At 36.2% G+C, this 19,871-nt stretch overlaps 2 protein-coding genes across 2 annotated transcripts; both read left to right on the forward strand.

Moving 5' to 3' along the window:
• The first annotated feature begins 3,880 nt into the window (after positions 1-3,880).
• LOC108440853 lies at positions 3,881-6,857 on the forward strand. Its single transcript, XM_037534797.1, has 7 exons — positions 3,881-3,936; positions 4,119-4,304; positions 4,413-4,466; positions 4,965-5,315; positions 5,599-5,730; positions 6,002-6,054; positions 6,333-6,857. Exons 1-7 carry the CDS (start codon positions 3,891-3,893, stop codon positions 6,468-6,470), a joined length of 960 nt encoding a protein of 319 aa, XP_037390694.1. The 5' UTR covers positions 3,881-3,890; the 3' UTR covers positions 6,471-6,857.
• A 5,342-nt stretch (positions 6,858-12,199) lies between these two features.
• LOC108440840 lies at positions 12,200-14,676 on the forward strand. Its single transcript, XM_017719986.2, has 5 exons — positions 12,200-12,323; positions 12,556-12,903; positions 13,094-13,219; positions 14,128-14,162; positions 14,359-14,676. Exons 1-5 carry the CDS (start codon positions 12,200-12,202, stop codon positions 14,506-14,508), a joined length of 783 nt encoding a protein of 260 aa, XP_017575475.1. The 3' UTR covers positions 14,509-14,676.
• Positions 14,677-19,871: the final 5,195 nt, after the last annotated feature.

Raw genomic sequence — 19,871 nt, forward strand, 5'->3', positions numbered from 1 at the left:
CTGTCGCTCCGTGTGTGCACCGACATGGAGCCACGACACTAATAAGCAGAACGTGTAGCGTAAATGACGAGACCTGCTGTTCTGTTTGTTCGCTGTGTCGTTTCACTAAATTAGCGCCATACCAGTGACTGCTGCTCCTGAGATCCTCTGGGGAAAGTTTCATTTATGAACTGCACAGCTTTGGTTCACACTCTGGTTTGAGCTTGTGTTCCCAAGTTCCCTTTAGAAGGGACTTTTCAGAAGTTCTGCATAATTAAATATAATTATTATTAAATAAATATAAGCAAAGTCTTTCAGGCTGTGGTGTGAAATGCTCATGCTCAAGTGATCAGTTTGTTTTTTAATGTAATGGTGGAGGGAATCATAAATGGTGTTAGGCAATAAGTCCCCTTTTTTCCAGATTTACCACTATTTTGTTATTGGCAACACTGCATATAAGAACTCACAAGGCTGTAGATTCACTGGTGGGTTTGGATAGTAAATAATACTACTATGCTTGCGCTGCAGACACAGTCCCTGGTTCCCATCACCACCACTGTAAACAGTCGGTTTGTCTACAAATGAGACAGCGAGGAATATTTTACTATATTTTAATATTTTAAAGTGTCCTGAGAATATAACACACATGGTGCATTTATTTTTTTAATATGTTTTTTTTCTTTCTAGAATGTTCTGGGAAGTTTCTCTAAAAACGTTGTGAAGTAACATAATCTGGGCCTGACAACACCCACAAAACATTCACTGAATGTTGTAGGTAAAATTGGGTCTTATTCAACATGTGACCTTATAGGAGCATTATGTTAAAAACGCTAAACATCCTTAAAACGTTCTTGGATCATTAGATTAAAAGGTTTTCTTTAAACATTATTGGAGCTTGTGAGTAAAATTAGCCAAAGTCAGGGGAATGCTCCCCGCTGGCTGGGGAATCATTTCACAGCACACCACTTTATTTGCACCATTTAAAAAAATTGGTTCAATTTCCCTTTAAAGTGTAATTCCAGGGACTTTTTAAAAACTCCTGCATAATTAAATGGATAAACAGTCAGAGTGGGTTGATATAATACAAAGTTGTTACATGGAATGGCGACAGATCTGCTGCCTGATGAGGCAATGTTTTAGGAAAGTTTTGAGAGAAGTTTTCGTAAATGTTTTTTCAAATCCATTCATGGCAACAAGCAGGGCATTGTAAGGCAAAATAATACTGAAAATATTTCAGATTTACCTCTATTTTATCATTATCATCATTCCAAACTACATGTTTTGATCACTAATCATTTAGGACAGTAAATAAAAAAGGCTACATTTGCACTGTAGACATAACTGCTTCAGTATCACTGCAAAGAAAATCAGAATCTGTAGTTTCTCTATAACAATTTTGCACCAAAACACTTGGAATGACTGTTTACATCTCAGTGCAGAAACGGCTGAAGAACCCCCTTTAATATGATACATGAAAGGGACTTGCAGATGGTTGAGGTTATGGGGTCACCAAAGTTCATATCACAAAACAACCGTAGACCGCAGCTAACATACATCTTTAAAATATTCATAATACCTACTTTCAAAACTTCCTAGTTATATAATAAACTCAAACTGGTCACACCGGCAGCATCGGGCTGAGCTTAACAACAACACTACAGTCTGTTACTGATCAGCCTGATCACCCAGCACACTACACACTGAGCTCCACTAGCTCAGAGGACTGTATGCTGTGCACTTCATCTCTGACTGAGCCTTATTTCTAGTATATTTATATATTTATACTGTTACTGTTTATTTAAGATGTTACCTGAACATTATGCTGCTACTCTTTACCTGCACTGTACACTTTATATACAGATCACTGTTTACATCTTTTTACCTCTAGTACTTCTGCATTTACTGTACTGTACTGCAATTCACCAGCACATTTCTGTCTATATACCTGATACACTTGAATATCTGACTATGCACTAACTGTCTATACGTCCAATACACCTATGCACATCTTGTCTACGTTCGACACCTGTACCTACTGATGATGCACAATTTGTCTGTCTTTTGTCTTTGCACTGTTTACTATGCATCTTTTATTACTGCACTGGAGAAGTAGCCTGATAGTGTTTATTATACTGTACTACCCTGTATTGTATAATGACAATAAAGTTGAATTGAATTGAATTGAATTAAAAGATTACATCTTTTAAGAAAGCCGGTGCTGTATTACTCCGCCTGCAGTACACCTCTGCTCCTAAGGCAGCAAGGCATTACAACCAAAATACTTGCAATCATTACAACATTCAAAGGACAAAAGTACAATAATTACATAATGGCCACTATACATTTGAAAATACATGTTAGTTCTGCACATTTTAATGCATTACTGTTTATTATTTGCTGATTTTAACATATTGGGAATAAATATTAGATGAGGTGTGCAAATGTTTTAAGGCATTTTATATTTGGTATTGTGCAGAAAAAATGGCCATTTTAATCTTAGCATGCAACTGTTTTACATATTATCTTTATATTTTAATTATGAAGATGTTTTCTTTATAATATATATAGCAATATATAGCAATGTGTGTAAACATAATTTCAGATACAACTTACTGAACATATAGTGTCAGAATGTTGCAGCATTGGTGTAGAAAATGTAGAAAACATTGTGCAAACAGACAAATATTCTTTTACTGAACAGGCACTTCAACATGCAGCATGCATAACATGCCCAGCCAAGCACTACCCCCACACAAAACACAGGGAGAGGGGTAATGTGGAAGGAGGGCAGACACCGTCAGCACACTGTAACCCACCTTCGTCAATTACCGTAATAAACTATGAACTAAACCACCCAGCAACAACAACACTCACAACAAACCTATTCATTTCAATAACAGCATTCGTTAGCGATTGTAGTGATTGTTTTCAGCCATTGCAATGCAGCCCCACCCCATGGTTATGGTTATAATGGATTGTTCATGCTGTTTACATGATGATTTAACAGCATAAAGACAGACTGGTATGAAATAGACAGTTAAGCCATAATTTACATTGTGGAGAGACGGTTCTTTTGTATGATTTTCTAGTTGTTAAAAGGGAAAAATCAAGTACTTTACTTCTACATTATTCTCTACCAAATTACCTCACATAATATAATTAAGTTACCAATGTGTAGAAGTAAGTTAAATAATTGTGTACTATTCTTACAGAAATTGTAAAATGAGAGATAGTGGATATGTTGACTGTGTAGATGGCTGTGAAATACTAGAGCCGTTACAAATAATTTGTAAATGTGCATCCAGTGGGTCCCATTCCTATCTTTTGCCAAGGGCCCACCCCTGGTTCTGATGCCATAAACCACACCTTCATTCATTTGTTGGAATTGCGGAATCTGCAGCTCTGAGTGTCATGATGCAAATTCAGTAATGTGTATTGTGATTGAAGCAACTAACTGATTAACTTTTCATTATAGTCCATCAGAATTTGTCAGACCTTTTCAGTTATGTCAGTCAAGCACCCCCCACGCCCCCCCTCATACATTTCCCAAGTCGAAAAATATGCAATTACCTTAAATATGCAGTTACCTAAGTAGGCCTATTTAATGCTTAATGGGATGAACTGGTTGGTAGATGTGTACTCACAGTATACACATATATTATAGAAATTATAGAAATCACATTGAACAGAAACACCACAGAAAATCAACAAGCAGTTCCATTGACTCTTTGTAACATCCTGTTTTCGTAGCCATTCATATTAAGCTGTACCTTATATAGGCTGTACCATATACTATATTATCCAACCACTGAGTTGATTTCGACTCTGGGGGATGGACCCTTTTCCCCTCTGTAGAGCACTTTCACCAGATTCAGCAGATCAGCTCAAGCCCCTGAAGGACTAACATCACAATGTGGCTGCTCATCTCCCTGATCTCCCTCTATGGAGTCTTTATCTGTAAGTGTAATGCTGACATTTTCTTATGCAATTTGCTGTTGTATGGTATTTTTTAAAAAACCACACCAACAACAAATAAACAAACAAACAAACAAACAAGTTGCCATATTTGAAAATCCTTCAAAAATGTTCTTCTGCTTAGATTAAAAAAAATTCTTATAGTGTTGTGTTTTATTTTTTAGTTGTAACAAAGGCTGCAGAAATTCAGAGCCTACGCCAGACCATCTCTGCTGAACTTGGAGCTTCAGTTTCTCTTCAGTGTTCTGCTCCAGAAAAGATGTCTCTAGTCTACTGGTACAAACAATCTGTTGGAAAGAAACCCCAACTTCTAGTAACTGTTCCCAAATATGGATCTGTGGAATTCTATGGTGAATTTAAAGACAATCCTCGATTTATGGTGGCAAGAAACAGTGGAATAGCCAGTCTAAGCATCTCAAATACTATACCGTCTGACACTGCTGTGTACTATTGTGCAGAATTTAATGCTGGCATAATGAGCTTTGGAGAAGGAATTCTGCTTATTTTACAAGGTATTGACATCACTCATTTTACAATATGTCCAATCTGTGTGCTCATAAATATGCCATAACACTGAGAGGGAATCAAACTCTGATAAGAAAACCAGAGCCTTATGGAAATAACCAAGGGCAGCATTCATAAGACTAAATAAGCTTTCTATGACAACTCACATTAACCTAGATAAACTTCTAGAAAGGCTTATTTCAGGTTGTCAAAAAGGCTGCTTTTGTACTTTTCATGTCATTTCACCTCAACAAGTGTTATGACAGATGACATATTTGCCATAAAAAACTCATGCACATGTAATAAAGGCTTATGAATGCTTCCTTTCAGTGAAGAGTTACTGCTTTATGTTAAAGCATTGGAACCTAAACATTAAGTTAGAAGCAGTGAAATCTACAGACTTCTAAGGAATTAAACAGGATATTAAGGGATTTCTAACTGCATTTCTAACAATGCAGAACAAATGCATAAATATATGTTATTTATTTGGAGGTTTTTTTGTCAAGATGCTGAATATGGCCACCACACTATTCTCCAGAAGCCCATGTCATACCAAGGTCGTCAAGGAGACAGTGTAAATTTTCAGTGCACAATCCACACCAATGTATCTCATGGAGATCACCGTGTGTACTGGTTCAGACATGGATCAGGAGAATCCCATCCAGGAATCATTTACACTCATGGAAACAGGAGTGATGAGTGTGAGAAAAGCTCTGAGACTGATTCTCCTACACAGAGCTGCGTCTACAAACTCCCCAAGAGAAACCTCAGCCTCTCTGATGCTGGAACTTACTACTGTGCTGTGGCTGCATGTGGACAGATTCTGTTTGGCAACGGCTCAAATCTAAAAGTTGAAGGTATTACTTGGCTTATATCTTAGCTGTAAATCATGGTGGCACTGACATACTTATAATGGATAAAAAGCAAAAGAGTATGTTAATAGCTTTGAATTATGTTAATAGCTAATAGATTATGTTAATCTCTGCATCAATATTCAAACCACTTAGAAAGTATATTTTCTGTGCTTGTCACTGTCATCAAGTTGTTTGTATTACATTTTTTCATATACCAGTGATTCCACTGTGGTATATTTTCAAAGTTTTAAATTTCCTCAAAGCTCTTTCATTCTGTTTCTCACAGAGCACTGTGAGGAGAATCATCTCCTTCTCTATTCACTAGTGGCAACATTAGCTCTATTCTTGGTTTTAATAGTGGTATTTCTTGTCATCCCCATTAACAAAAGGAAGAGTATATGTTGCCAGAAGTGCAGAGGTAACTGATTTATTTATTTAATTATCAATTGTTTTTGCAATTTATTAATTTATTAATTTATTGGGAAGTACAAATAATTGTGGAGGAATATTTCATGTTTTGTTGCAACTATAACATTGATGTATTCATTGATTCATCTATCTATCTATCTATCTATCTATCTATCTATCTATCTATCTATCTATCTATCTATCTATCTATCTATCTATCTATCTATCTATCTATCTATCTATCTATCTGTCTATCTATCTGTCTGTTTGTCTGTCTCCAGAATTATCATCTTTGCCAAATAATGACCCCTCGATCCCGAGGGTTGATGTGCAGGTATGTGAGGAACACTGTTTCTCAGCATTCAGTCTCTTCAGCTCTTTTCTTTAAAATAGCAATAAAGAATCCCTGTTTCAAATGAAATAATTTAATATATATTATTCGTGCTCATAACCTCAAATACAAATATCATACAATTTTGCAGGGTGTGGAAATATGATATAAGCACATAATGTGCCATTTGTGATATTCTATGGGTACAGTTCATTGAAAATGCAAAACTATGTTGATATATTTATATTGACAGCTTTTAACTGGTATATGTTCAAATTTAGGAGGAAGAAGAAGACACACTGAACTATGCAGCACTCAATTTGGTCAAGAAGAAAGCCAAAAGCAGGAGAGAGAGGAAACCTGAAGAGTCAGTCGTTGTCTATTCTTCAGTTAGATGTAAAAATGCCCAAATGACTTAGCTTTTATTATAGTTTTAGTGTATTCTGAATGCTTTTAGTGAAGTTTTCCCAACATCTTTCCTTAAAGATTTTTTTTAAGTTGGTTCAGTCTCTGTCTGCCTGTAGTCTTCTTTGATTTTGCAATTACCTCTGTCAAAGTTTAAAGCTGCATTCAAGTCAAAAATGGGAAAATACCAGTTTTCTCACCTGTAATTGTGTTCAAATGGCCAACAAAGTTTCATACACAACTGGTAAAATCAGAATTCCAGATCGCACACAAGTTTACGAGACATAATGCAACCTTTCACCTTTTACATTAGGGAAAATGCTAACCTTGGAGTGAATGTTAAAAAATGCATGACTCATGAACTTCTATTAGATCTATGTGCTTTAAAACACAACAAATAAAGACGGTATTCTCCAGATAGCCATGCTTTTTTTCTGTGTGGTGGGTGTATCTATGAATGAGCACCTGAACGGAGTAAAGTCGTATTCCTTAGTTAAGCATGTGGTATATACAACCTTCCAGTGAGCACCTGAAAACAGCATAATTACTGAATATAAATGAATTCTTTTATGTCTCACTGCTATACACATACACAGATCAGACATAATATTAAACCACCTCCTTGTTTACACTCTTTGTCATTGACACAGTGTTTAAAAACTTACATTTTTTTTTAAAAAGTGTGTAATTGTAGAACTACAAAGTGCTGCTATATGGTAAGTGGAGCTGATAAAATGGAAAATGAGTGTAGATAAAAAGATCTTCAAATCATTGTATGAGGGCAGACTACATTATAACGGATCTGATTTTAATAAATTTTTATTGAATATAATCATCATGTTTGTTATGTTGTATTACAACGCATTTGTAATAATAATAGTCCTTTGTCAAGGTTTGAAAACCTCTATGCACATGAAATATTTTGCAGATTTTCATTTTTCAAGTGAAAATGCTTAAATATGACATTTTTCAGCTAACTTTATTGCACAATTTCTATTTATTAGCTTATTAGTTTAACATATTGAAAAAAAACATGAAATATACAGTGTGCTGTAACTTTTACACAGGCCACATTTTATGTTGTACAACTAGGTGAGCTCTCCCATTGGATAGGACTTCAGGAACTGTGGAAGAATGAACCAGTCACATTTTCATTAAATTTAATGGGAAAAAAAGTCAGTGTAGGTTTCTGGAATGCATTTTAATTGTTCATTTAAATCTGCATTAGCTTTGCACGTCCCACAGTGGTGCTAGCAGAATTTAGCATTATTGTAAAGTGTTTTTTTTTTTCTTATTTCTGTTTTATTTTTCCAATTTTGTTATTAATGGCCTGAACTCTAAAAGTTATGGTTCACCATTGCTAAGTAACTCTCTTCCTTTTCATAGCCTCCTATTAGAAATTATTATGTGCCAAATAAAACAGGAGGTGTAAGCCTTGTCCAAAAGTTCGAGGCTGGAAACAAGCATAGGGCAGAGATGTCCATACTTGAACTTAATGTATACCTTTCTAAACCGCACTTGCTCAGGTTACTAAGTGGCTCTTCGGGTTAGTAATTGTGCTCTATTGCACTGGTTTCTTCTGTCAGCACTAAAATACAAAATATACTCCCCACCAGTCTTTTTCTGTGTGTGGCTTTAATGAATGTATGATCTGTGTTGTATTTTATGTCTACATCTGAAATGAGTTGGAAATCTGGTAGTTGACCCATCAAAGTCTATGCAATTTATCCTTTCAGCAGTAGAGAGCAGCAGTGCACAGTGCTGGAGAAATGCCTTTGTACCTTAGTGCTGCACAATGTGTCACATTCAAATCTGTGGCTACATACAGCGTCCTCTGAAATTACTGACACCTTTGGTAAAGTTAAGCTGTGCAAATTTGCCTTTGAACTTCCTTTTTCACCTTTAACTTTCCAGTGATGCAAGTGTCACAACCCATTGCATGCATGAATTCATTTATTTGTGCACACTGTCTTTGCCAAGACAACAGTATATATAACGCTGTATGAAGTAAGACAAAGTATGAAAAAGAAAATGAGACCTTTTCTCTGTACAAAATCTCTCCCGATCCTTCAGACTTTTCTAGCTTGTGTTATCTCCCCTTTAGGTCATCCCATGGGGTTTAGGTCAGGGGACTAATGTCCGAGTTTTAGCCACATGATTTTTTGAGTCCATGTATAATCTGTGTAAGATTAGCAGAAGCTTTGGAAGAAAACAACCTCAAAACACCACAGATCTACTACTGTACTTTATCTGATTTCATTTGTGTGTTTCCTGATCTTCCCCATATCGATGGATGACCAGGTGTGCCACCTCACTCTCACAGTATCACAGTGAGAAGAGACTCCATAGATGACTGTGTAAAAGCACAGATTCAAGCGTAAAACATGAATGTAAATAGGAACAAATATATCCAGGCCCGGATCATCCAATTCATTTATGGACACATGCCCAGAAGCCCGAGCCACTAGGGGGCCCCTGTGAGCAATTATGAGAAAATCCAAAATCAAATTGATCATTACTTTGGTCAAGCTTTTGCGTGTTAAGCAGTGAGCTAGCTTCACAAGCAAAAATGTACATGACAGATCTGTAAAAGCTAGACTTGATAGAGTTTAGCCAAATATAAAAATAAGCCACAAGTTAAAGAAAAAGATTGCATCGTCCATCAGTATACTCGTAATATTTGACAGTTTGGAACTTTATGGCTTTTTTCTGTTTTTATGTGCTTTTCAGCTGTCTGGTTTTCCTTTGCTGTCTTTATTGGGGCACATGTTTTGCTGCAGTGGAGAGGAATGTTGCTTCAGATGTTGAGTATGTATTAACCTGTACTGTCTTCAGCATAAGCGTAATCTTGCTATTGTTTGTCTCGACTGGAAAAAACATGAATTATAGTGGTGACATGGCCTACAGCGCTGTTAGCATACTGCCTTAATGGTGCTGCACAGCCCGCATTTACCCTGCTGTGATATTGTAAAACATTCCCTGAGCTCTCAAATAGCCACATAGGGGCCTATGAAACATTTGTGCCCAGTGTCCAATAACTTAATGATCCAAGCATGACTATGTCGATTAGATTTTCATTGTAAAATCAAGCTGATACAGGGTAAAACAACTTGTTCATAGACCTTTCATGCAGAACTGTTTATAGCTTTTTTTTCTAAGGGTGTTACTGAACGTGAATTGGCCCATAAAGATCATGCTGCAGTATAACATGTTTACTGTTAGTGAGAAAATGTGGTCAAGACTACAAACAACCACAACTGTAAAGTGTTTTTATTTATGGAAAAAGTAGGGCTATCTATATAGAAGTGATTTTCCCCTCTTTGGCCCTTGAGCCATACGACCACAGACTCCCACCCACGCTTTACACAAGCAACTCAAAGATGGGCTGTGGTTAGCTCTGTGCTATCTTACATTGGTCAGGTTCACTTTCACAAACCCCCTCCCCCTTCTCTCTACCTCTCTGTTTCTCTCTCTCTCTTTCTCATGCACATACACAAGGTTTTCCACACAGTTTTAAACAACAGTATCGTTAGTGATTGGTTATCATCTTGAACACTGCAACACAACACAACACAACATATGAATGCACAATAAAAGTTTAATTTCTTTTTTTTTTTTCAAGTCACACTGACATGTTAAAGTCAAGGTAACCAGTCTCAATAAGAATAAATTAACTTATTTTGCTCATAACAAATGAAAATAATCAGCCAGCAGTTTTCATCATGCAAATAACCTCATGCTGGTTGGTAGCTATTGGCGTCTACTGACTATTAACCACTGTAGCATGTTTGCCTCTATGACTTTAAACATGCTGTGATGGCCTACAGAATGACTCGACTTAGCTAAATCATAATTCATACACACACTTTACGTGGACCCCCCTAAATAACCTATTCGATGTGGCAAGAATCATATTCATTCATTTAATTTTCGTCCCATAGGGCCCACTTTGACTGAAGGTCGTATGCCACTAAGGATGCTGTAGGGAAGCTGCCTTCACATATGAAATCGCAGATGTTCTTCTGTTCTGTTTGGTCATGGGTTGCATGTTTCTGGGCCTCTTTCAATGAGATTTCTGATAGTGCCAGTTCCTTGATTATCCGGTCGAACCACATCTTCTTTGTTCTCAATGTTAGGTAGCAGAGTTCAAGTAAAATTAACACTTTACAAAAATTAGACAGAATTCTTTTTATTTATTTATTTATTTATTTTTAAGACAAAGTGAGAAAATGCTTTAATCTTATTGGAACTGCTATGGCCTACGGACAGTACATCCAAATCTCATGTAGAGCAGCACCCACTCACTATCTAAGCTGCTTATCCTCCTGGGCACATTTAATCATATTTTCTAAAATTATAACATTCATAAACTGAACTGGCTTCATATATTTAAGGATGAACTTTAGCTCATTCATGCTCTGACTAAGCCTCCTGTCTGTTTATTCCTCCATACTCCTTTTATCCTGTTCTCTCTTCGGCATGTTTCAGCCTTTCCATTTTCCTTTCTATAGTCATACAGCATTTCTCACCCTGCTGTCTGTGCTTTGACTGTACTGGTTAGGTCTCTTTTTAACAAAACTGATCAAAAACTGGAATGACCTTTTTGCAACATGACTCAACAGAGTAGCTTTTTAATATAAGGCCTAGACTAATAAGGCTTATTATTTAATAACTACAAGGACTCCAGTGCAAACTGGTTGAGCTATTCATAGGTGTGTAATATTACTTTGGGCCTGCCAGCAGGCCCTGGCCATTTAAGGGGTTAAAGGAATAAGATTGTTTAGTTCTATAGGCAACAATGAGATAATAGCCTAATGTTGGTACCTACATACACACATAATCAGGCCTGTTATAAAATATTCTGGTTTAAACACATTGAGAAATGTTATGTCATCATGGTTCAGGACATTAGAGCTTGAAAGTGTATCGTAATAAACCATAAACCCTTGTGACTTTAACAGGGGTCCCACTTTTCCTAGCATGTTCAGATTTCAGATTATGACCACACTCACAACAATGCCAGGTCAATGAAACCAAAGGCAGAATGGCAGGCGTGGGTGTGATCATTATTCAGGTACATTTGCTTCTGCCACTCAAAAAGCAGTAAGGCATGAAACTTATTCGTCCCTTAACTTAACCTACATAATTTCCTCATCAATAAAAATACATATCTTTCACTTTACTTACTTTAGTACTTTGCCACTAATTGTATTACATTTAATCTGAAGTAAATTCAACACATCACTTTTTTTCAGTGTAAGACAGCATATCTACTACACTGGGCCACTGACCTATCAGCCAGCAGGCCTTCAGCCTATCAGATGCAACTTCACGTCACCTTAAGTATCATTTGATCGCATACAGAGTCTTGAAGAGCACCCTGCATGTTTCCACTTCTGCAGAGATGATTATAATATGGGCAATCATTTTTCTTCTCAGAACTGGTGAGTGCCTGCTGTTTTTATTGATATGGCAAAGAACATCACGTCTGCTACTATTGTACTTATTATATATATATATATATATATATATATATATATATATATATATATATATATATATATATATATAAATATATATATATATATATATATATATATATATATATATATATATATATATATATATATATATATAATATCATTTTACTTTGTTGTTTTTAGGTATGGTTCAACTTCAAGATGCAACAAATGGTACTATTCAGTCTGTGAAACTTGGGGACAATGTAACGATTAAATGCTACATGCCTCAGACAAGTGTCACCACTATGGTGTGGTACAAGCAGAGCATTGGCGAAAGTCCTACACCAGTGGCTTTGTCCTATAATTACCTAAGTGATACCAAATTTGTGGATGAGTTTCAAAATGGTAGATTTAATGCATCACCAAAGAGAGGGTCCTTTCACCTAAACATTACTGCTGTCACCCAGGAGGACACTGGAACGTACTACTGTGGAATAGTGTTCTTAAACAGACTGCACTTTGTTTCCTGGACATTTTTGATGCCAACAGGTAGAATATGACCTTTTTTCTTTTTATATGCCGTATTTATACTGTTTTGCAGATAAATATCCTAATGTCTGTACATTATTTATCCAAGGTACAGAGACAAAAGTGAATAACATAAAACAGCCTATGTTGGAGTTGGTTCATCCAAGAGACTCTGTGACTCTTCAGTGTTCTGTGCTCACTGAGAGCTGCTCAGGAGATCACAGTGTGTACTGGTTCAGACGTGGATCAGGAGAATCCCATCCAGGAATCATTTACACTCATGGAAACAGTAACGGTCAGTGTAAGAAGATGACCAAGACTCTTTCTCCTACACAGAGCTGTGTCTATAAACTCCCCAAGAGAAACCTCAGCCTCTCTGATGCTGGAGCTCACTACTGTGCTGTGGCCATGTGTGGAGAGCTACTGTTTGGGAATAGAACTGCACTGAAAATAATGGGTAATTCTGTTTTCTTTATCATAATGTCGAAATGGCATTAAGAACAATGTGATAATTTAGAATTACTGCGTGTTAAGTGCTGAGAGGTTTTTGAAAGTGCATCAATACAGTGTTTCAAGCAACTGTGCTATAAGATCATTGCAATCACTAAAACAATTACCTTTCTCCCAATTGCATCTATTTGTTCTAGATACTGGAAGGGAAGATGATTGGGATCCTGTAATTCTTGGCTTTGCTTGTACAAATGTCCTTTTTGTGGCTGCAATTGTTGTACTAGTTTTTGATCTGTACAATAACTGGAGAAAGAAGATTAAAGGTAAGGTTTTATTTAGCATACTTTACTGTACCTACTCAATAGAACAAGCCCATTTATACTAACTTTGTCTCCCAGTAAATGCAATGTTGTAAATGCAAAAACAGTGAAAATGAGAGTTTTTCTACATATGTCAACATATAGATATGTAATTTTCATATCTTCACATCAAATTATGGATTATTGCCATTCTTATTCAATCTATCTGTGTTCCCTGCTGAAAGGTCCATTTGTGGTTCAGCTTGAGCATTTTGATTATCTAAAATATTTTCCTTTTATTTTTCAATTTGTTCTATTTTTTTGATAACCAAACAGTCATTTTTGAACATCTCATGAAGCTTTTGAGGTCACTTTGTGATCTCATGGTCTGCAGCAGTCTTGCAAATAGGAATGTTTGAGATGGTCAAGCTAATTACTTGGTATTTGCTCCTTCATGTGAGAACAAGCAGTTCAAGCAGTATAATCACCAAAGTAAATGAATACATAGTAGCTTAAAATGAACAACAAAGTACTCCACAGAAATCCAAGCCAGAGGTTAATTGGAAATATTTATGATTTGGATTGATGAAAAATATTGATTTACTTTGCTTTGTTTCCTTCACCATGTTTACATTAATTCAATTTTGTAGTTGAACCGAACTGAGCATTTTTTTACAGTGCAGGAAAGTTTTGCTTATTTATGAATAATTCATTTTCAGGCAAATTGTTCCATGATTAAAATGATGATCAGATATCTGCTTAAGTTTGGCAAATAAACAAAGAACATTTAGCATAGGGGTTTTGTTTGGAAGAGAAAGAAATGGCTAGGATTAGCTAGCTACTGTATTTACTAAAACAGAAAGGACATATATGTGAAATGGATGTGAAAAAATATGGAAAACAGCATAAATTAAGATTTTCTTTTCTTCAAGGGGCCACAAATAATTTAACAGACCAGCCACATCAGGTAAATATTCACTTCTAATGTTTTTATTGTACATGGTGCAATATTGCCCATTATATGCACATGTTTAACTATAATTTAAACGAAATACTACCGTTACTATGCTATTACTACTACTATTACTACTACTACTAATAATAATAAAAATAATAATAATAATAATTAGTTATTATTTCTTTAAATTATTCTCTTATTACAGGCTCTCAGCCCTGCTCTGCAGCACACAGATGATCTGAATTATTGTGCTGTGAGCTTCCTCCCAGACCATTCAACATCAAGAAAGGCCAGAAGAACAACAAGCAAGGATTTGTCTGTGTATGCAGACGTCTCCTTCAAACCAAAGGACTGAATCTTCCTACAGCAATGCTAAAATAGTACAGTTACTCCTTGAACTTGAAGCTCATTTAACATTAAAAAAATTGGATTGCTATAATCCATGTTAAAAAAAACAACAACCTTTTAAGCCTAAAATTGTCTGTGTGACTGTAAGTGATTATTACACAAATGACCCATATAAATGACTGTGCTAACAGCTGAAGAACACTCGTTCAAAAATGAACTATTACATTAATACTTCTAAATGTTTGTTTATTTCATCCAATGGTGTGACTTTGTCCTGGAATTATCATTCAGCTGGCATTATGTCTTTGTGTAACTGTATTTAAAATGTATGAATTTGAATAACATCGTATGATTGAAAATGTTTCATGTTCATTTAAGCCACATTTCCTCAGCAGTTTTTTTTCATTACATTTATGATTATGGCACATGTGCTCAAGTTACTGTGCTTTAGCGTGCCATAAATTAGACCAAGATGTACATTTTGGACTTTTTACATAAAAGTTACCATGAAATTACCATATAATTTTTATTTCTACATTTCTGAATATGTACAGGATATATGCCACAGTTAGTTTTGTTGATTTGCTTTGGTGAAAATAAGTGCACATCCTCTACAGAGAGCAAACTTCGGCACATTCTGTTGCTCTTTATTGAATGTAGCATATTGGGAAAAAACACAAAATGTGGCCTGTATTATACAGCAGAGTCAGAGTGAAGGAGAGTCTTTAAAAAGTATTTTATAATTTAAATGAATAATCTCCTTCTTCTTCTAACAATAACAATAATAACAACATCATCAACAACAACAACAACAATAATAATGTTGTTGTTGTATCAAAGCTGTGCTCCAAATAGTTTCTCATTATGAATTTTTACTCCAGCAGGTTCTGCCTACAACAGGTGAATATTAGAACATAAAATATTTAACATTTCAATAAGTTCTTAAAATAATTTGAATTTCTTCATTAAAGTCTATGAGGTGACCAGCTAAGCCTGAAGTGAAACCCTTTTTAAACTTGGAATGCAAAAAAGACCTAATTTGTTTTACAGAATAAAAAAACATGCAAACAACTTTTAATTAACCTCTTAAAATCCTAGGATTATTACATATTAAGGCTTATTATTCAGTCACTACATTGACTTCAGTACAAACTGGTTGAACTGAACTTCTATAACTTCAGTTATAGTGCAGGACTTTTAAAGAGTTAAGATTATGAATCACTGTTGTCCTGATTAACCCCTGGGTTTGGAATAACATTAGTAGCCTTTTTTTAACAGTCATCATAATAACTGTCATTGATTGTCATTTCATGACAGATTTCTGATCCAGTGTTAACAAAGCATCTCAGATGTTTATCTCTTCTATACTGAGATATTTTGTCAGTGTACATGCCCAGATATAAAATATAAGGTAGCATGTTATTTACCTCACATCAAAAGTTTACAGTAACAGTTTACAATATCAGACCTCTATGAATAGAAACATAATCATGATCTAATAGTTTATTAATGATTCTTAATAAATATATTATTGTAGCTTGTGCATTAATAAGTGTTACCATGTAAATTATTGACCATTTACTTAGTGACACAAATAATTAAAGCACTGGAAATGTTTTTCATAAATGTTTTTATTATTGTATGTATGCATTTATGTATTATATATGTAAGTATCATGATGATATCTTTATTAGTTCATTGTAAAGTTGCAACTTTATAAGTGTCAAGTTAATGATATTATTATTAATGATATTAATAATGATATTAATGTTATATATATAACAAACTAACAAACACACACTTTCTAAGCCGCTTTTCCTGGGGGGGTGCCGGAGCCTATCCCAGCGCTCATCGAGGCAGGATAGACCCCAGACATAGGGCAGACAGACATACACAGTCACACACACACACACACACCTAGGGGCAATTTAGCATGCCCAATTGGCCTAACTGCTTGTCTTTGGACTGTGGGAAGAAACCTACGCAGACACAGGGAGAACATGCAAACTCTACACAGAGAGTACCACAGTTGCCCGGCCGGGGAATCGAACCCAGGCCCTCCGTGCTGTGAGGCGACAGGTGTGCTGCTGTCATAATTTAACAAGTCTATGTATGGGTTGACTGCATGAATGAGAAGAAGTATCACCTGCATTCTTCTAACACACGGAAGGCCTGGAAGGCCGGAGTCCTGCACAGTTTAATGTTTTTTCTACTCAAACACACCTGATTCAACTGCCAGGTTTGGTAGATGTGTGAAAATGACCAACCTGTGCCTGACTCTGGCTCTCCAGGACTAGAGTTTACCACCACTGGCCCAGTACAGTCAACCTGTACTTGATTAGATCCCCCAGAAGGCCTCGGTCTTGATGGCACCACTAAGTTAGGTCAAGTCAAAGAAGCCCTTCACTCAGACAAGAAGAACCATAGTTCACCACTGTTTTTTAACCTTCAAAGCTACCTAACAGTATCACAGTACTGTAGATGCTCATTTCAGCCCTGTATGACACATACCTTAAGTTCAGTGTTTCTCTGTCCTTTCTGCCCAATACATCTGAGTCAACTCACCAGTCCCAGATGAGCAACTCCTTTATGAGTTCAAACCAACAAGAGGGTCAAGAACATTAGATCATGATCATGATATTAGAAAAGCTGGCTACTGTTCTTAACAGAGCAGGATGATATTAGTCAAAACAGTCGGTGGATTGTCCAGGCCAAGCACCACACCTCTCCTGACAACTGCAGAGCTGGGTAGTAACATGTTACATATACTCACTTACAAGTAAGACTTAATGAATTTGTGCACCTACATATTCTCGGATGATAGTACTTTAACTTCTACTCAAGTTTATGTTTATGAGGAAGATAATCTACATTTGACTCAGTTACATTTTAATCATTAACATTTACTAATTTCATTTTTTCTGTTTTGTTGTTGGTCTTACCTCTGACTATATCATTTACAGTAGTTTTAGACCAAGGAAAACAGCACCTAACAAACTTCAGTTCCTCTGCTGATAATTGTGGGTTATACTAAGAAGTTCCTCTGCTGCTCTGTAAGTTACTCAGCAGTAGTTTTTTGGACCTTATAATTTAATTACCTCTGAACAGCAGAGGGCACAATACTGCTTTAAGATAACAACAGCATTACTGTGCAGTGGGGAGAGCTCTTCAGTGACTAGCTCAGCAGGCCCGATACAGTCAGGTTGGACATGATTAGGTCCTCCAGAAGGCCTTGGTTGCCAGTCCAATTTAGGTCAAGTCACAGAGGCCCTTCACTTAGACAAGCTCTGGCAAAGCCTGTTTCATATGAAACTTCAGACTAATGAGACCAGTTACATAATGCCTTTCACCATATTCTGTCCAGCATTTATGAGGGAAGGTGTCAGGGATGCCACTGTTGTAAACAGTACATGCTAAGTAGTATAATTCATTTGTAAACAATATATTTGTCAATGCATTCAGCTCAGCTGTACATAAAATGAGTGCACTCTTTATCAGTGTGATTTCAGGAAAGACTGCTTAGTCAGTGACAACCTACTTTCAAAGTGGATATAGGCTTGTGCCTATAGGTTGAGTGTATGAACAAGTAAAAGAGAGAATATAGGGTCATTTTTGTGTGCGTTGTGATTGTTTTTGGACAGTGTTTCCTGCCCCGTAGATGGCTTTTCTCAATCTGTACACCACAGACCAACACACATTGAATGAAATGTTAGTATAACACACATATATTTGTACATGTGCGCACACACACACACACACACACACACACACACACACACACACACACACACACACACACACACACATAACTAACTCTGTGTGTGTGTGTGTGTGTGTGTGTGTGTGTGTGTGATGGTGTGTGTGTGTGTGTATTTACATATATTTTAATGCCTGTTGCTTTTTACATTGTGTTAAATTTCACAATTAATTCACTAAAAGAAATGGCCCGGAATTGCTGGAAAAAAATCTGGTGCTACTGATTTACATTGTTTTTTTTTCCTTCTCCTGTAAAGTTGCCATTTTGATGATATGAGGTTTTGTCTTGACATACATACAGTACATACATACATACATACATACATACATACACACTATATGTGTACATCCTCTGCAGGGGTCTATTTATTTGTTGGGTTTCAAAAACACTTGTTGTCAGAATAGGTCATTCATACAAGGCCTCGTAATAATAATTGTGCATAGTGCAAGTTACATTTTCTCCCCTAAAAGATAAAAAGGAGAATAAAAAACGTGCTCAAAAAATCTCAAGGTTCTGCGGTTATTTCATATGAATTCAGAAGAATTGGACATGCCCTGTCTCTCACTTCTATGTGTTATCAAATATAATGCGACGTGACTCATAAACTCACCAAGCCCCACTTTATCACAAAAGGAAGTAATGCTAAACCAATCTAGCTGCATGATAGTTGCATGATTATGTAGAGTTCTTATCTCATCATTACAGGCTGAGCACACACTTCCAACCTCTTTCTGTTGCCACAAATATGAATGAAACCTTGTGCGATCATGCAGCTCAAACAAAAAAAGACATAGTTACTGTGTAGAACTGTGTGAAACAAAGTAGAATATGTTTTGAATTGGTTATACGGTTAAATCTGAATGATTACAGACATTGCATGACTACAGGGTGAGTCAAAAGTCACAGGATACCGTTTTATTTTATTTTATTTTATTTTTTATGCTGTCACAAGCCTCCACGATGCCGTGCTGAAGGTAGTGTTTGTTGCGGATTTTCTCAGCATACACAATTTGTTTGAGATAACCCCAGAGATAAAAGTCAATAATAAAATAAAAAATAAGATAAAATAAAACCGTGTCCTGTGACTCTTGACTCACCCTGTACTTTCGTGCTTATGAACCTTTTGAGTGATTGTAAAAAACAATAAATCAAGGAGACTCAACGCTCCTCATGCAGGTAGAATCTATTTTTATACATGAGTTTTGTTGCAGTTTCCTGTTTGTATAACACTACACTCCAGCCAATGTGTGAAGCGGTCGTTGTTTTTGTGGGCACTCAGTTGATGCATCCATGCACCTTCCTTTGTCATTGATCTATGCACGCAAGCATAAGTAGGCCTTCACACCTCTCTCACCGGGTGTGGTTTCCATCACAGGATGTTTCTCAGTGTGGCAAGCTGACCTGCTTCTTTTTTTCCCCTTGTGCTGGTAACATGACCATTTACAAGAATTCAGCCACTCTTAAGCCACATTCTTAAGGTGGGTCACAAAAGGCCATGATATGCTAAATATGTAATCATTTCTATGTAGTGACTGTGAAGACAACAACACCTTTTTTCATATTTCTTATTTCATATTAAAACCTTCAATCCCAATATTTGACACCTGTGTTAC

The sequence above is a fragment of the Pygocentrus nattereri genome, chromosome 2, assembly GCF_015220715.1.
Source record: "Pygocentrus nattereri isolate fPygNat1 chromosome 2, fPygNat1.pri, whole genome shotgun sequence".
NCBI lineage: Eukaryota > Metazoa > Chordata > Actinopteri > Characiformes > Serrasalmidae > Pygocentrus > Pygocentrus nattereri.